The following is a 16,573-nucleotide window of genomic DNA, read 5'->3' on the forward strand; positions in this document are numbered from 1 at the left end:
TTTAAAGAGACATGTGGCCAGTGACTATCATATTGGAGAGTGAAGCTCTAGACTCTTAAGAGTAATGTCACGAAGAAATTCCAAGTATGGCTGAAATTACCTCTATCCCTTTCAGTACTTTTCATTATAAACCTCTAGTACAATGTGAGGATAACTTTATCTCTTAGCTTTTTTAATTTTCTCAACTTTATCTTTCTTCCTTAGTTTTGTAATAATTATTGCTGATAAAACAAAAATTCATTTTTTGGTTTTTTTTTAAGCAAAATGGTGAAAAAGATATATAGTGGTGAGATCATTACCTTTGGTGAATATCTGGGTATTCACATATTATATCTGCCAAGGTTTTTAGGGAATCTAAAATTTTAAAAAGGTATTGAATTAAATTTGCATATAATGCCATAAAAATTATATTTGATTAGACACAATTCTGTATATTCTTAATTAAAATATTATGGATAATTCCTTATTACTTTAGTTTATATGACTATAGAAACACTTCTTATTAAATAGACCCTTAATACCTTTCAAAGCTTGAACTTGATTTTTTCCATATGGTGCAGATGAAAAATTACCACACAGAATAAAGCAGGTTGGAGGTGCTGGTGAATAACCTAAAGAATAAAAGAGTAATGAACAATACTTTTCTAGTCTACAAATCAAGTTAAAAACCTTTAACTATGACTTTTTAATAATAAAAATTTATTTTAATTAAAATAACATTTTAATAACTTACTAAAATAATACTAATAACAGTACTCATTTATTGGGCACTTACTATAGGCCAGGCCTGCACTGGCTTAATTACTCCTTAGAATGTCCATATAATCTGAGACTTAGGTTAAATAACATGCCCAAGGTAATAGGCTCACACTTAAACCCAGTTTGTTTTTGTTTTTGTTTAGAGATGGGGTCTCACTATGTTGGCCAGCTGGTCTTGAACTTCAGGACCAATTCTTATTTATCATGACTATAAACACACACACAGGTTTTGTTCTTAATGTAAAAATTTAAGTCTTTAAAATGAAATCTAATTTAAATTATCTCATTGTTAACTCAGTGTTTTTTTAAAATAGAATACTCAAAAAGATAAATATAATACTCAAAAAGTTTTAAGATATGAACCCTCATAAGAGTTCAAGAAAGAAGAAAAAAAATAAGACCTACCAGCAAACATTATGCGAAGTTTTTCCAATACTTCCACCTGGTCCAACCAAACATCAGATAAAAACACAAACATAGCATCTTTATTCTCCTCTTCTAGTTGTTTTAGTTTTGCAGAAGTCTTCACAGATGTATTAGAAGGACCTCCAAAAAAATTAATATTTCCATAGTATGCCCTAGATAATTATAACATAATTATCTTCTATATACTACTAGAGATATTTTTCTAATAATTTTATACACTTAGCTTCTTTTTATCTAATGAAGTTATTTTCCAGTGTAAATAGGTGAAAATGTACTCTTTGTAATACTTTAAAAGTACAAAGGTTATCTAAATATTCTAAAATAAGACAAGCAATATGGAAGCAGTAAATAAAATAATAGGCTATATCTGTGTCTTAAAACTGACTAAAGCAAACATTAAAATAACAATTTCCTATGTCGCTGAAAGTAAGAGAAATGAGTACACCATTTGAACAATACCTAATAGAAACCTCAAAATATGTGCTAACCATCTGCCCAAGTAATTCCACTTCTGGAATGGTTAATCCTAAGGAATTAAGGATATATACAGAGACTAGCCTATATCCAAGAACTGTGAAAAAAATTATTCAACGGTTCCTTCAAAGCTTGGTTTTATTCAACGCTCACCAAGCAAGGGTCAGTAGGAAAGTGGGTAATCTACACACTCCCAGCCTCGACCACTCTTGCCCAGTCTACACTGACATCTTGCAGTTCCCAGCTTAAATGCAAATACCCCAGAGGCCTCCTCTGAGGATCCCAAAAGAGGTTAGATTTTCCCATTATACACTTTCATAGGAACCTGCGCTTCTCCTTTGCAGATCTTATCAAATTTGTAATCAGGCCAGGGTGGCTCACACCTGTAATCCCAGCACTTTGGGAGGCCGAGGTGGGGGCATTGCTTGATGTCAGGAGTTCAAAACCAGCCTGACCAACATGGTGAAATCCACCCAGTCTCTACTAAAAATATGAAAATTAGTCAGGTGTGGTGCCAGGCACCTATAATCCCAGCTACTTGGGAGGCTGAGGCAGGAGGATCGCTTGAACCTAGGAGACGGAGGTTGTAGTGAGCCAAGATCGTGCCACTGCACTCCAGCTTGGGCGATAAAGCAAGATTTAGTCTCAAAAAAAAAAAATTGTAATTGGTCAATTGTAATTGGGCGATTCTTTCATGTCTGTCTCCCCCACCTAGTGGCAAAACAGTATGTGCTCAAAACATATTTCCTAAATGTCACAAATCATGCTATAAAACAATATTTCACAGTAATAGAAAATGCTGATAGCATATTATTAGATGAAAAACACGTACAAAGCAAGGTACAGTATGTATCCATTTATAGTACCAAAAAAAGGGAATATAGACCTCTGCATTCATGCATAAAAAGAAACTCTCCAGATACACATACATACCCTGTTATAGTTGATTTCCTTTTTTTTTTTTTTTTTTTTTTAAAGATGGAGTCTCACTCTGTCTCCCAGGCTGGAGTGCAGTGGTGCATGGTGCAATCTCAGCTCACTGCAACCTTTGTCTCCCAGGTTCAAGCAATTCTCCTGCCTTAGTCTCCCAAGTAGCTAGGATTACAGGCACGTGCCACCACATCCAGCCAATTTTGTATTTTTAGTACAGATGGGGTTTCACCATGTTGGTCAGGCTGGTCTTGAACTCCTGACCCCAAATGATTCGCCCTCCTCGGCCTCCCAAAGTGCTGGGATTACAGGCATGAGCCCACCATGCCCAGCCAGTTGATTCTTGTTATTAGTGATAGTCATGTTCTATAAAATCTCCACAATGAATTGGCAAACACTGAACCACTGCTCCATGAGAAAATTTGTACATATATATACATGGATTGTTTATAGTCTTAAGTCCTAAAACGAATTTATCCTGGTAGATTCTAATTTACAAATGAGAAAAGTTTAAGTGACTTGTCTGAGGTTGCTCCAAAAACAAGTGCCAGAGCTAAGATTCAAATGCTCCCCCCCCCGCCACCCCACTCACAACTGGCCCCAGGGCCAGAGCTTCTTGCACTACCCTGTACTGTTCCCTGCAGTCTCTGTCCTCTGGTCATCTCTCTTTTTTTTTTTTCTTTTTGAGATGAGTCTCGCTCTGTCACCCAGGCTGGAGTGCAATGGCGTGATCTTGGCTCACTGCAGACTCCGCCTCCTGGGTTCATGCCATTCTCCTGCCCCAGCCTCCTGAGTAGCTGGACTACAGGCGTCCGCCACCACCCCCACTAATTTTTTTTTCTTTTTTTAGTAGAGACAGGGTTTCATCGTGTTAGCCAGGATGGTCTTGATCTCCTGATCTAGTGATCCGCCCGCCCTGGCCTCCCAAAGTGCTGGGATTACAGGCGTGAGCCACCGCCCCTGGCCCCTCTGGTCATCTCTTAATGAGGCTGAAACAAGAGGGCAGTGTGGTCTTGTTCGACTTCAGCTGGGAACATGCATGCCAGGTGACTCAAAATGTTTTGCTGTTCTGCTGAGCATAAATGACTAAAGCACCTTTAGTATTGACTTTAGGAGGTACAAAAACATTTTAGCACAAATCTGTAAATAATGAGGATCTACTATATATGGACAGTCGTGCACAGCATAACACGTTTTGGCAATGACGGACTGCATATATGAGTGGTTTCATAGAATGACAATGGAACTGAAAAGCTCTTATTGCCTAGTGACATCTTAGCTGTCAAAATGTCCTAGTGCCACACATTACTGTGTTTGTAGAAACACTGGTGTATACAACCTACTGAGCTGCCAGTTGCAGGAAAGTAGAGCACATACAATAATGTACAATATGTAACACTTGATAACAATAATAAATGACTATGTTACTAGTAAATATGTAAACATTTACTGTACTTTTAATCATTATTTTAGAGTGTACTCCTTCTACTTTTTTTTTTTTTAAGTTAACTGTAAAACAGCCTCAGGCAGGTCCTTCAGGAGGTCCTTCAAGAAGAACGCATTGTTACTACAGATGGCAGCTCCATGAATTATTGCCCCTGAAGACCTTCCAGTGGAAAAGATGTGGAGGTGAAAGATAGTGATACTGATGACTCTAGCAGTGTATAGGCGTAGGTTAATACATTTGTCTTAGTTTTTAAGAAAAAACATTTTTAGAAAATATAAAGATGGAAAAAAGTGGCTGAGCACAGTGGCTCATGCCTGTAATCACAGCACTATGGGAGGCTGAGACAGGAGGACTGCTTGAGGCCAGGAGTTCAAGACCAGCCTGAGTAACATAGTGAGACCCCCCCCCCGCCGACTAATCCCTACACAAAAATTTTTTTAAATTAGCATTCCTAGCTACTTGGGAAGCTGAGGCAGGAGGAACACTTATGTCCAGGAATTTGAGGTTGCAATGAGCTATAATCCAGCCTGAAGAGAGAGTAAGATTCTGTCAGTAAGTCAATTAATCAATAAAAGAAAAAAGCTTACAAAATCAGGATATAAAGAAACAATTTTTGTGCAGCTGTACAATGTGTTTGTTTTAAGCTGTTTATTACAAAAGAGTCAAGAAGTTTAAAATTTTTTAAAGTTTCTAAAGTAAGAATGTTATAGTAAACTACAGTTAATTTCATTAAAAAAAATTTTTTTTTGCTTCTTTTTTTTTTTTGAGACGGAGTCTCGCTCTGTGGCCCAGGCTGGAGTGCAGTGGCTGGATCTCAGCTCACTGCAAGCTCCGCCTCCCGGGTTTACGCCATTCTCCTGCCTCAGCCTCCCGAGTAGCTAGGACTACAAGCCCCCGCCACCTCGCCCGGCTAGTTTTTTTTAAATATTTTTTAGTAGAGACGGGGTTTCACCGGCTTAGCCAGGATGGTCTCGATCTCCTGACCTTGTGATCCGCCCGTCTCGGCCTCCCAAAGTGCTGGGATTACAGGCTTGAGCCACCGCGCCCGGCCAAAAAATTTTTCTTTTGAGACAGGGTCTTGCTTTGTCACTCTGGCTGGAGTACAGTGGCACAATCATAATTGACAGCAGCCCTGAACTCCTGGGCTCGCTCGAGCAATGCTGCCACTTCAGCTCACCAAGTAGCTAGGACTATAGGTACACGCTGCCACACCCAGCCAATTTTGTTGTTGTTGTTGTTGTTGGTAGAGATGAGGTTTTTTTATGCTGTTTAGGCTGGTCGTAAACTCCTGGCCTTAAGCAATATTCACTTCAGCCTCCCAAAGTGCTAGGATTGATTACAGGTGTAAGCCACTGTGCCCAGCCTAGGTTAATTTCTTACTGAAGAAAGAAAACTTTTTTTGGCCGGGGGCGATGGCTCACGCCTGTAATCCCAGCACTTTGGGAGGCCGAGGCGGGCGGATCACGAGGTAGGAGATCGAGACCATCCTGGCTAACACAGTGAAACCCCGTCTCTACTAAAAATACAAAAAATTAGCCGGGAATGCTGGCAGGCGCCTGTAGTCCCAGCTACTCAGGAGGCCGAGGCAGGAGAATGGCGTGAACCCAGGAGGCGGAGCTTGCAATGAGCTGAGATCACACCACTGCACTCCAGCCTGGGCGACAGAGTGAGACTCCATCTCAAAAAAAAAGAAAACTCTTTTTAAACAAATTTAGTGTAGCCTCAGTGTACAGTGTTAATAGCCTACAGTAGTGTACAGTAATGTCCTAGGCCTTCAGATTCACTCACTACTCACTCACTGACTCACCCAGAGCAACTTCCAGTCCTGTAACTTCCATTCATGATAAGTGCTCTATATAGGTGTACCAATTTTATCTTTTACACCATAGTTTTACTTTATCTTTTCTACATCTAGATAGACAAATACTTATCATTGTATTACAGTTGCCTATAGTATTCAATACAGCAACATGTCATACAGGTTTGTAGCATACAAGCAACAGGCTGTACCATACAACCTTAGTGTGCAGTGGGCTATATCATCTAGGTTTGTGTAAGTACACTGTGATGTTTGCACAATGACATAATCACCTAACAACACATTTCTCACGATGTATCCCTGTTGCTATGTAATACACAACTGTATATACATATAAAAAGTAATGTTCTTTGGGAGGCCGAGACGGGCGGATCACGAGGTCAGGAGATCGAGACCATCCTGGCTAACACGGTGAAACCCCGTCTCTACTAAAAATACGAAAACTAGCTGGGCGAGGTGGCGGGCGCCTGTAGTCCCAGCTACTCGGGAGGCTGAGGCAGGAGAATGGAGTAAACCCGGGAGGCGGAGCTTGCAGTGAGCTGAGATCTGGCCACTGCACTCCAGTCCAGGGCGACAGAGCAAGACTCCGCCTCAAAAAAAAAAAAAAAAAAAAAAAAAAAAGTAATGTTAACAGTGTTTTCTCTGTTTAGTAAAATTACAGGTGATTTTCCTTTCCTTTTGTGTGCCTTTGTATATTTTCTAATTTTTTTTTGCAATCATAAACTACATTGTTAATAAGAAAAAAACTTTTTTTTTTCAAGACCCAACTACTTTTCCAGTGCAGCATACCAGCTTGAGTCAGAAACCTGGGGATCAAAGCACATCTCTAACACTAAAAAGTTTGGGCCGGGCTCAGTGGCTCACACCTATAATCCCAGCCTCCCTCTGGAAGGCCGAGGCGGGTGGATCACCTGAAGTCGGGAGTTCAAGACCAGCCTGACTAACATGGCAAAACCCCGTCTCTACTAAAAATACAAAATTAGCTGAGTGAGGTGGCACATGCCTCTAATCCCAGCTACTTGGGAGGCTGAGGCAGGAGAATCATTTGAAACCGGGAGGTAGAGGTTGCGGTGAGCTGAGATGGTGCCATTGCACTCCAGCCTGGGCAACAAGAGTGAAACTACATCTTAAAAAAAAGTTTGTGACCGTGGAAAAATTACCCAACCCTTCTTTTTTGGGGGGTAGAGGGACAAAGTCTCAGTGTGTCGCCCAGGCTGGAGTGCAGTGGCAGGATCTCGGCTCACTGCAGCCTCCACCTCCAAAGTTCAAGCGATTGTCCCGCCCAAGTAGCTAGGACTACAAGCACATGCCACCACACCTGGCTAATTTTTGTATTTTTAATAGAGACAGGGTTTCACCGTGTTGCCCAGGCTAGTCCTGAACTCCACAGCTCAAGCAATCCACCCACCTCAGCCTCCGAAATCAACACTTCTTAACCTAACTCTTCATGCAAAAAAACTAAACTCATGTCTACTGCACAGGTTTACTAGAAGGAATAAAAGTGATAATGTACAGAAAGCAGATAGGGCACAGTACTTAGTACACTGTGAGCCCTTAGACATGGTAACTGATATTGTTCCCACCAAGTGGACCAACTGGCATTTTCAAAGGTACGGTAATAATTTTGCGGTTGCTAGAGGAATGCAGTAAGTAGATATAATTATATGATGACTTCAGTTAAGCATATACCCAAACATAAACCAGAGCATCACAGAAACACCTATTAAGCTAAATATTGAGAAATTAAACTTCAGAAAACCCTTACTCACATCTTCCATTAAAAAAATTATTTGCATTAACTACACAATGGTAGGGAGGCTATTAAGTCAGTGTAGATCTCTTTAGGATAGGACCATGCTGTAGACCTATTTGCACTTATTTCTAAAACAGTATTTTACACATAAAAAAACTCAGTAAAATATTAGTTGTTGAGTTGATTGTCTGCCACCAGATTTAGCACCCTGAATTTTGTATTTTGAAGGCAGTTTAAGAGAAAAGTAATTTATAATCCTAACAAGAATAAAATGATTATTTCATTTTAATGTACTTTATTACACCTCATTACCAGTCCTTTGGTTTACTAAGCATATACTGAACAGCTGGATGTAGAGAAAATGGTATAATTTATGTGGAAAATTATTTGAAACATTATAATAATGATCTCTTGGCTGAAGAGAAACAAACGGTAAACTGACAGCCAGCCAACTCAAATATACCTCTCTTCCAAAGTAGTAATTCTGAAGTTTGTACAAAACAAAAACACCACGGTGCTTGAGGTTCCAAGATGGCCGAATAGGAACAGCTCCAGTCTACAGCTCCAAGCATGAGCAATGCACAAGACAGGTGATTTCTGGATTTCCAACTGAGGAACTCAGTTCATCTCACTGGGGCTTGTCAGACAATGGGTGCAGCCCACAGAGTGTGAGCCGAAGCGGGGTGGGGCATCAACTCACTCAGGAAGTGCAAGGGGTCAGGGAATTCCCTTTCCTAGCCAAGGAAGCTGTGACAGACGGTACCTGGAAAATCGGGACACTCCCACCCTAATACTGCACTTTTCCAACAGTCTTAGCAAATGGCACACCAGGAGATTATATCCCACGCCTGGCTCAGAGGATCCCACGCACACAGAGCCTCGCTTACTGCTAGCACAGCAGTCTGAGATCAAACTGCAAGGCACAGCGAGGCTGGGGGAGGGGCATCTGCCATTGCTGAGGCATGAATAGGTAAACAAAGCGGCCAGGAAGTTTGAACTGGGTGGAGCCCACTGCAGCTCAAGGAGGCCTGCCTGACTCTGTAGACTCTACCACTGTGGGCGGGGCATAGCTGAACAAAAGACAGTAGAAACTTCTGCAGACTTACACTTCCCTGTCTGACACCTTTGAAGAGAGTTGTGGTTCTCCCAGCATGGAGTTTGAGATCTGAGAACAGACTGCTTCCTCAAGTGGGTCCCTGACCCGAGTAGCCTAACTGGGAGACACCTCCCAGTAGGGGCCAACTGACACCTCATACAGCCCAGTGCTCCTGTGAGACAAAACTTCCAGAGGAAGGATCAGGCAGCAACATTTGCTGTTCTGCAATATTTGCTGTTCTGCAGCCTCCGCTGGTGATACCCAGGCAAACAGGGTCTGGAGTGGACCTCCAGCAAACTACAATAGACCTGCAGCTTAGGGTCCTGACTGTTAGAAGGAAAACTAACAAACAGAAAGGACATCTACACCAAAACCCCATCTGTACGTCACCATCGTCAAAGACCAAAGGTGGACAAAACCACAAAGATAGGGAGAAACCAGAGCAGAAAAGCTGAAAATTCTAAAAATCAGAGCGCCTTTTCTTCTCCAAAGGAACGCAGCTCCTCGCCAGCAACAGAACAAAGCTGGACAGAAAATGACTTTGATAAGTTGAGAGAAGAAGGCTTCAGACAATCGGTAATAACAAACTGCTCCAAGCTAAAGGAGGATGTTCGAACCCATCGCAAAGAAGCTAAAAACCTTGAAAAAAGATTAGGCGAATGGCTAACTTGAATAAACAGCGTAGAGAAGACCTTAAATGACCTGATGGAGCTGAAAACCATGGCATGAGAACTACGTGACACATGCAACAAGCTTCAGTAGCCGATTTGATCAACTGGAAGAAAGGGTATCAGTGATTGAAGATCAAATGAATGAAATGAAGAGAGAAGTTTAGAGAAAAAACAGTAAAAAGAAATGAACAAAGCCTCCAAGAAATATGGGACTATGTGAAAACACCAAATCTACATTTGATTGGTATACCTGAAAGTGACGAGGAGGATGGAACCAAGTTGGAAAACACTCTTCAGGATATCATCCAGGAGAACTTCCCCAACCTAGCAAGGCAGGTCAACATTCAAATTCAGGAAATACAGAGAATACCACAAAGATACTCCTCAAGAAGAGCAACTCCAAGACACATAATTGTTAGATTCACCAAAGTTGAAATGAAGGAAAAAAATTTTAAGGGCAGCCAGAGAGAAAGGTCGGGTTACCCACAAAGGGAAGCCTATCAGACTAACAGCGGATCTCTCAGCAGAAACTCTACAAGCCAGAAGACAGTGGGGGCCAATACTCAACATTCTTAAAGAAAAGAATTTTCAACCCAGAATTTCATATCCAGCCAAACTAAGCTTCATAAGTGAAGGAGAAATAAAATCCATTACAAACAAACAAATGCTGAGATTTTGTCACTACCAGGCCTGCCTTACAAGAGCTCCTGAAGGAAGCACTAAACATGGAAAGGAACAACTGGTACCAGCCACTGCAAAAACATACCAAATTGTAAAGACCTTCGATGCTAGGAAGGAACTGCATCAACTAATGAGCAAAATAACCAGCTAACATCATAAGGACAGGATCAAATTCACACATAACAATATTAACCTTAAATGTAAATGGGCTAAATGCTTGAATTAAAAGACACAGACTGGCAAATTAGTTAAAGAGTTGAGACCCATCAGTGTGCTGTATTCAGGAGACCCATCTCATGTGCAGAGACACACATAGGCTCAAAATAAAGGGGTGGAGGGAGATCTACCAAGCAAATGGAAAACAAAAAAAAGCAGGGGTTGCAATCCTAGTCTCTGATAAAACAGACTTTAAATGAACAAAGATCAAAAGAGACAAAGAAGGCCATTACATAATGGTAAAGGGATCAATTCAACAAGAAGAACTAACTATCCTAAATATTTATGCACCCAATACAGGAGCACCCACATTCATAAAGCAAGTCCTTAGAGACCTACAGAGACTTAGACTCCCACACAATAATAATGGGAGATTTTAACACCCCACGGTCAACATTAGACAGATCAATGAGACAGAAAGTTAACAAGGATACCCAGGAATTGAACTCAACTCTGCACCAAGCAGACCTAATAGACATCTACAGAACTCTCCGCCCCAAATCAACAGAATATACATTCTTCTCAGCACCACACTGCACTTATTCCAAAATTGACCACATAGTTGAAAGTAAAGCACTCCTCAGCAAATGTAAAAGAACAGAAATTATAACAAACTGTCTCTCAGACTATAGTGCAATTAAACTAGAACTCAGGATTAAGAAACTCACTCAAAACCACTCAACTACATGGAAACTGAACAACCTGCTCCTGAATGACTACTGGGTACATAATGAAATGAAGGCAGAAATAAAGATGTTCTTTGAAACCAATGAGAACAAAGACACAACATACCAAAATATCTGGGACACATTTAAAGCAGTGTGTAGAGGGAAATTTATAGCACTAAATGCCCACAAGAGAAAGCAGGAAAGATCTAAAATTGACACCCTAACATCACAATGAAAAGAACTAGAGAAGCAAGAACAAACACATTCAAAAGTTAGCAGAAGGCAAGAAATAACTAAGATCAGAGCAGAACTGAAGGAGATAGAGACACAAAAAACCCTTCAAAAAATCAGTGAATCCAGGAGCTGGTTTTTTGAAAGGATCAACAAAATTGATAGACTGCTAGCAAGACTAATACAGAAGAGAGAAGAATCAAATGGACGCACTAAAAAATGATCAAGGGGATATCACCATATATCCCACAGAACTACAAACTACCATCAGAGAATACTATAAACATCTCTATGCAATAAACTAGAAAATCTAGAATAAATGGATAAATTCCTGGACACATACACCCTCCCAAGACTAAACCAGGAAGAAGTTGAATCCCTGAATAGACCAATAACAGGCTCTGAAATTGAAGCAATAATTAATAGCCTACCAACCAAAAAAAGTCCAGGACCAGATGGATTCACAGCCGAATTCTACCAGAGGTACAAAGAGGGGCTGGTACCATTCCTTCTGAAACTATTCCAATCAATAGAAACAAAGGGAATCCTCCCTAACTCATTTTATGAGGCCAGCATCATCCTGATACCAAAGCCTGGCAAAGACACAACAAAAAAAGAGAATTTTAGGCCAATATCTCTGATGAACATTGATGCAAAAATCCTCAATAAAATACTGGCAAACCGAATCCAGCAGCACATCAGAAAGCTTATTTACCATGATCAAGTGGGCTTGATCCCTGGGATGTAAGGCTGGTTCAACATATGCAAATCAATAAATGTAATCCATCATTTAAACAGAACCAAAGACAAAAACCACATGATTATCTCAATAGATGCAGAAAAGGCCTTTGACAAAATTCAACAGCCTTCATGCTAAAAACTCTCAATAAACTAGGTATTGATGGGATGTATCTCAAAATAATAAGAGCTATTTATGACAGACCCACAGCCCATATCATACTGAATGGGCAAAAACTGGAAGCATTCCCTTTGAAAACTGGCACAAGACAGGGATGCCCTCTCTCACCACTTCTATTCAACATAGTGTTGGAAGTTCTGGCCAGGGCAATCAGGCAGGATAAAGAAATAAAGCGTATTCAATTAGGAAAAGAGGAAGTCAAATTGTCCCTGTTTGCAGATGACATGATTGTATATTTAGAAAACCCCACTGTCTCAGCCCAAAATCTCCTTAAGCTGATAAGCAACTTCAGCAAAATCTCAGGATACAAAATCAATGTGCAAAAATCACATGCATTCCTATACACCAATAACAGACAAACAGTGAGCCAAATCATGAGTGAACTCCCATTCACAACTGCTTCAAAGAGAATAAAATACCTAGGAATTCAACTTACATGGGATGTGAAGGACCTCTTCAAGGAGAACTACAAATCACTGCTCAACAAAATAAAAGAGGACACAAACAAATGGAAGAACATTCCATGCTCATGGATAGAAAGAATCGACATCATGAAAATGGTGATACTGCCCAAGATAATTTATAGATTCAATGCCATCCCCATCAAGCTACCAATGACTTTCTTCACAGAATTGGAAAAAACTAAAGTTCATATGGAACCAAAAAAGAGCCTGCATTGCCAAGACAATTCTAAGCCAAAAGAAGAAAGCTAGAAGCATCATGCTACCTGACTTCAAACTATACTACAAGGCTACAGTAACCAAAACAGCATGGTACTGGTACCAAAACAGAGATATAGACCAATGGAACAGAACAAAGCCCTCAGCAATAATACCACACATTTACAACCATCTGGTCTTTGACAAACCTGATAAAAACAAGAAATGGGGAAAGGATTCCCTATTTAATAAATGGTGCTGGGAAAACTGGCTAGCCGTAGGTAGAAAGCTGAAACTGGATCCCTTCCTTACACCTTATACAAAAATTAATTCAAGATGGATTAAAGACTTAAATGTTAGACCTAAAACCATAAAAACCCTAGAAGAAAACCTAGGCAATACCATTCAGGACATAGGCATGGGCAAGGACTTCATGACTAAAACACCAAAAGCAATGGCAACAAAAGCCAAAATTGACAAATGGGATCTAATTACACTAAAGAGCTTCTGCACAGCAAAAGAAACTACCATTCAAGTGAACAGGCAACCTACAGAATGGGAGAAAATGTTTACAATCTACCCATCTGACAAAGGGCTAATATCCAGAATCTACAGAGAACTTAAACAAATTTACAAGAAAAAAATCAAACAACCCCATCAAAAAGTGGGCAAAGGATATGAACAGACACTTCTCAAAAGAAGATATTTATGCAGCCAACAGACACATGAAAAAATGCTCATCGTCACTGGCTATCAGAGAAATGCAAATCAAAACCACAATGCGATACCATCTCACACCAGTTAGAATGGCAATCATTAAAAAGTCAGGAAACAATAGGTGCTGGAGAGAATGTGGAAAAATAGGAACATTTTTACACTGTTAATGGGACTGTAAACTAGTTCAACCATTATGAAGACAGTGTGGCGATTCCTCAAGGATCTAGAACTAGAAATACCATTAGGCCCAGCCATCCCATTACTGGGTATATATCCAAAGGATTATAAATCATGCTGCTATAAAGACACATGCACACGTATGTTTACTGTAGCACTATTCACAATAGCAAAGACTTGGAACCAACCCAAATGTCCATTAATGATAGGCTGGATTAAGAAAATGTGGCACATATACACCATGGAATACTATGCAGCCATAAAAAAGGATGAGTTCATGTCCTTTTTGAGGACATGGATGAAGCTGGAAACCATCATTCTGAGCAAACTATCGCAAGGACAGAAAACCAAACACCGCATGTTCTTACTCATAGGTGGGAATTGAACAATGAGAACGCTTGGACCCAGGGTGGGGAACATCACACACCGGGGCCTGTTGTGGAGTGGGGGCCTGGGGGAGGGATAGCATTAGGAGATATACCTAATGTAAATGACGAGTTAATGGGTGCAGCACACCAACATGGCACATGTATACATATGTAACAAACCTGCACATTGTGCACATGTACCCTAGACCTTAAAGTATAATTAAAAAAAAAACAAACAAACAAAACACAACAATGGCAATTTTGCTCTAAACATATTCCAAAGGAAACTTACCATATTGGAAAAAGCCACAAACTGCACCAAAAGCACTCAAATCGAGGTGAGATTGGCTTGATTAGGGCTTCTGTTCTCCTTAGCAAGATCAGTACCTTTCCCTTAGTTACTTCAACAGGAAGAGTAGATGCTCTGCAAAGGCTGCCCTGCCAGTCAACTCCCAGCCAGAAAATGTTGCCTTTGCATCCTGAATTTATACAGGCATACTAAAACTAAAATCTTTGTTGTTGTTGTTGTTGTTGAGATGGAGTCTCGCTCTGTTGCCAGGCTGGAGTGAAGCGGCGCAATCTCAGCTCACTGCAACCTCTGCCTCCTGATAAAACTAAAATCTTAATCCTTATGCTTCCTTTTGATATCATCACCATCATATAGAATCTCATGATTAGAAGTCAACTACTTTAATTCCCCCAGAGGTGGCAAACTCGAATGCTTACAGGCTCCAAAAAGATAACACCAAATAGCAAAGCAGCAGTCCACTGACAGTAACTAGGGCAGACATACCTGCCCTGCCCAAAGTGGGCAACCACTGCAGTTTAGTTTTTGCCATGTGAGAATTCAGGCACTCTATTGCCAGATCCTACTGTTAAAAGAGAACTCCAAAACCTAGACCTTTATGAGAAATCTTCTAATTTTTATACAATGGAAACTAACTCAAAATGTTTTTAAACACCTCAAAGTGGGGAGAAGAAAAGAAAGGTCTATAGACTACTTTCAACCCATGAGCCACCAAGTACAACTTTTATACTATCATACAGCCTCTGCCCAAATAACTCAAGTGACAGGGAGCTCATTTCCTCTAAGAGAAGGCCATTTTGGAATAGCTCTAATATTATGATGCTTTTACTTATATTAAGGAGCTATAAGCTACCTCACATAACTTTTGTTCATTAGAATATAAAAGTGAGAATTTTATATTAACATGGAATTATATTCTTCTAAGTGTTATTCTATCTCTCTTATCTCACTTGAACTTCTCATCAACCCCAAAGATAAAACAGATAGACTGGAAATCTTTCCCAGTTAAAGCTGAAGTACAAAGACGGTATTGCAACTAATCTTTGGCCAATCTGTGAGTTTTCACATTACATATAAAACCCAGTCTTCTAATTCTCATTTTCCATTGCTCTTTCCATTTTGACACAAAGCCTGACACCTTGTAGTAACTGAGATATGACGTACTATCTTACACTCAATCCTGCCAGCATTATCAAATTCCCGTAGAGTATAAACCAAACATTTTAATACCTAGTAGTACTAGAGGGCTCAGTGGGTGGAAATCCAAAGGCATTGACATGAAACACTTGATCTTCAAACCAACCTGAAAAAAAGTAACATAACTTTCATTTGTCTAATCCTCTGTGTTTGAAAAGACAAAATTATGTTACAACAAAGCAGTAATGCCAGGCTAGTCTCATGCCCTGTGAACTAATTACAGAGGTTGCCAGCCTCAATGAACCACACAACAACTTTAGATCCACAGAGAGTCTCAACTTATAAAGTTCATTAAATAGAAACAGATTCATAACTTTTCACTTTTCAGTTTGGCAGTACGTGTTGAAATACATATTAGGAAATGTTTCATTTTATGGCCTATATAAAATTAAGTGTTTTTTTCAACTTTATTGAGATATCATTCACATACTATACAATTCACCCTTTAAAAGTATATAATTCAGGGCCGGGCGCGGTGGCTTACGCCTGTAATCCCAGCACTTTGGGAGGCTGAGGCGGGTAGATCACAAGGTCAGGAGATTGAGACCATCCTGGCTAACATGGTGAAACGCCATCTCTACTAAAAATACAAAAAAAAAAAAAAAAAAAATTAACCAGGTGTAGTGGCAGGCAACTGTAGTCCCAGCTACTAGGGAGGCCAAGGCAGGAGAATGGCATGAACCCAGGAGGTGGAGCTTGCAGTGAGCCGAGATTGTGCCATTGCACTCCAGCCTGGGCAACAAAGTGAGACTCCATCTCAAAAAACAAACAAACAAAAAAAAAGTGCATAATTCAGGCCGGGCAAGGCTCACGCCTGTAATCCCAGCACTTCGGGAGGCCAAGACAGGTGGATTGCCTGAGCTCAGGAGTTTGAAACCAGCCTAGGCAACATGGTGAAACCCCGTCTCTACTAAAATACAAAAAAATTAGTCAGGCATGGTGGCATGCACCTGTAATCCCAGCTACTCGGAAGGCTGAGGCATAAGAATCGCTTGAACCCAGGAGGCGGAGGTTGCAGTGAGCCGAGATCGCACCACCGCACTCTAGCCTAGGTGACA

General features: G+C 40.4%; 1 protein-coding gene across 1 annotated transcript in view; it reads right to left on the reverse strand.

The window, feature by feature from the left end:
• The window catches only part of POLE2 (DNA polymerase epsilon 2, accessory subunit), a 53,399-nt gene that overhangs the window by 11,505 nt on the left and 25,321 nt on the right, over positions 1-16,573 (reverse strand). The window contains 4 exon segments of the mRNA XM_010389494.2: positions 300-354; positions 522-611; positions 1,165-1,337; positions 15,549-15,621. Coding sequence (XP_010387796.2) covers positions 300-354; positions 522-611; positions 1,165-1,337; positions 15,549-15,621 — 391 coding nt within the window.

Source organism: Rhinopithecus roxellana, chromosome 5, assembly GCF_007565055.1.
Source record: "Rhinopithecus roxellana isolate Shanxi Qingling chromosome 5, ASM756505v1, whole genome shotgun sequence".
Classification (NCBI taxonomy): Eukaryota; Metazoa; Chordata; class Mammalia; order Primates; family Cercopithecidae; genus Rhinopithecus; species Rhinopithecus roxellana.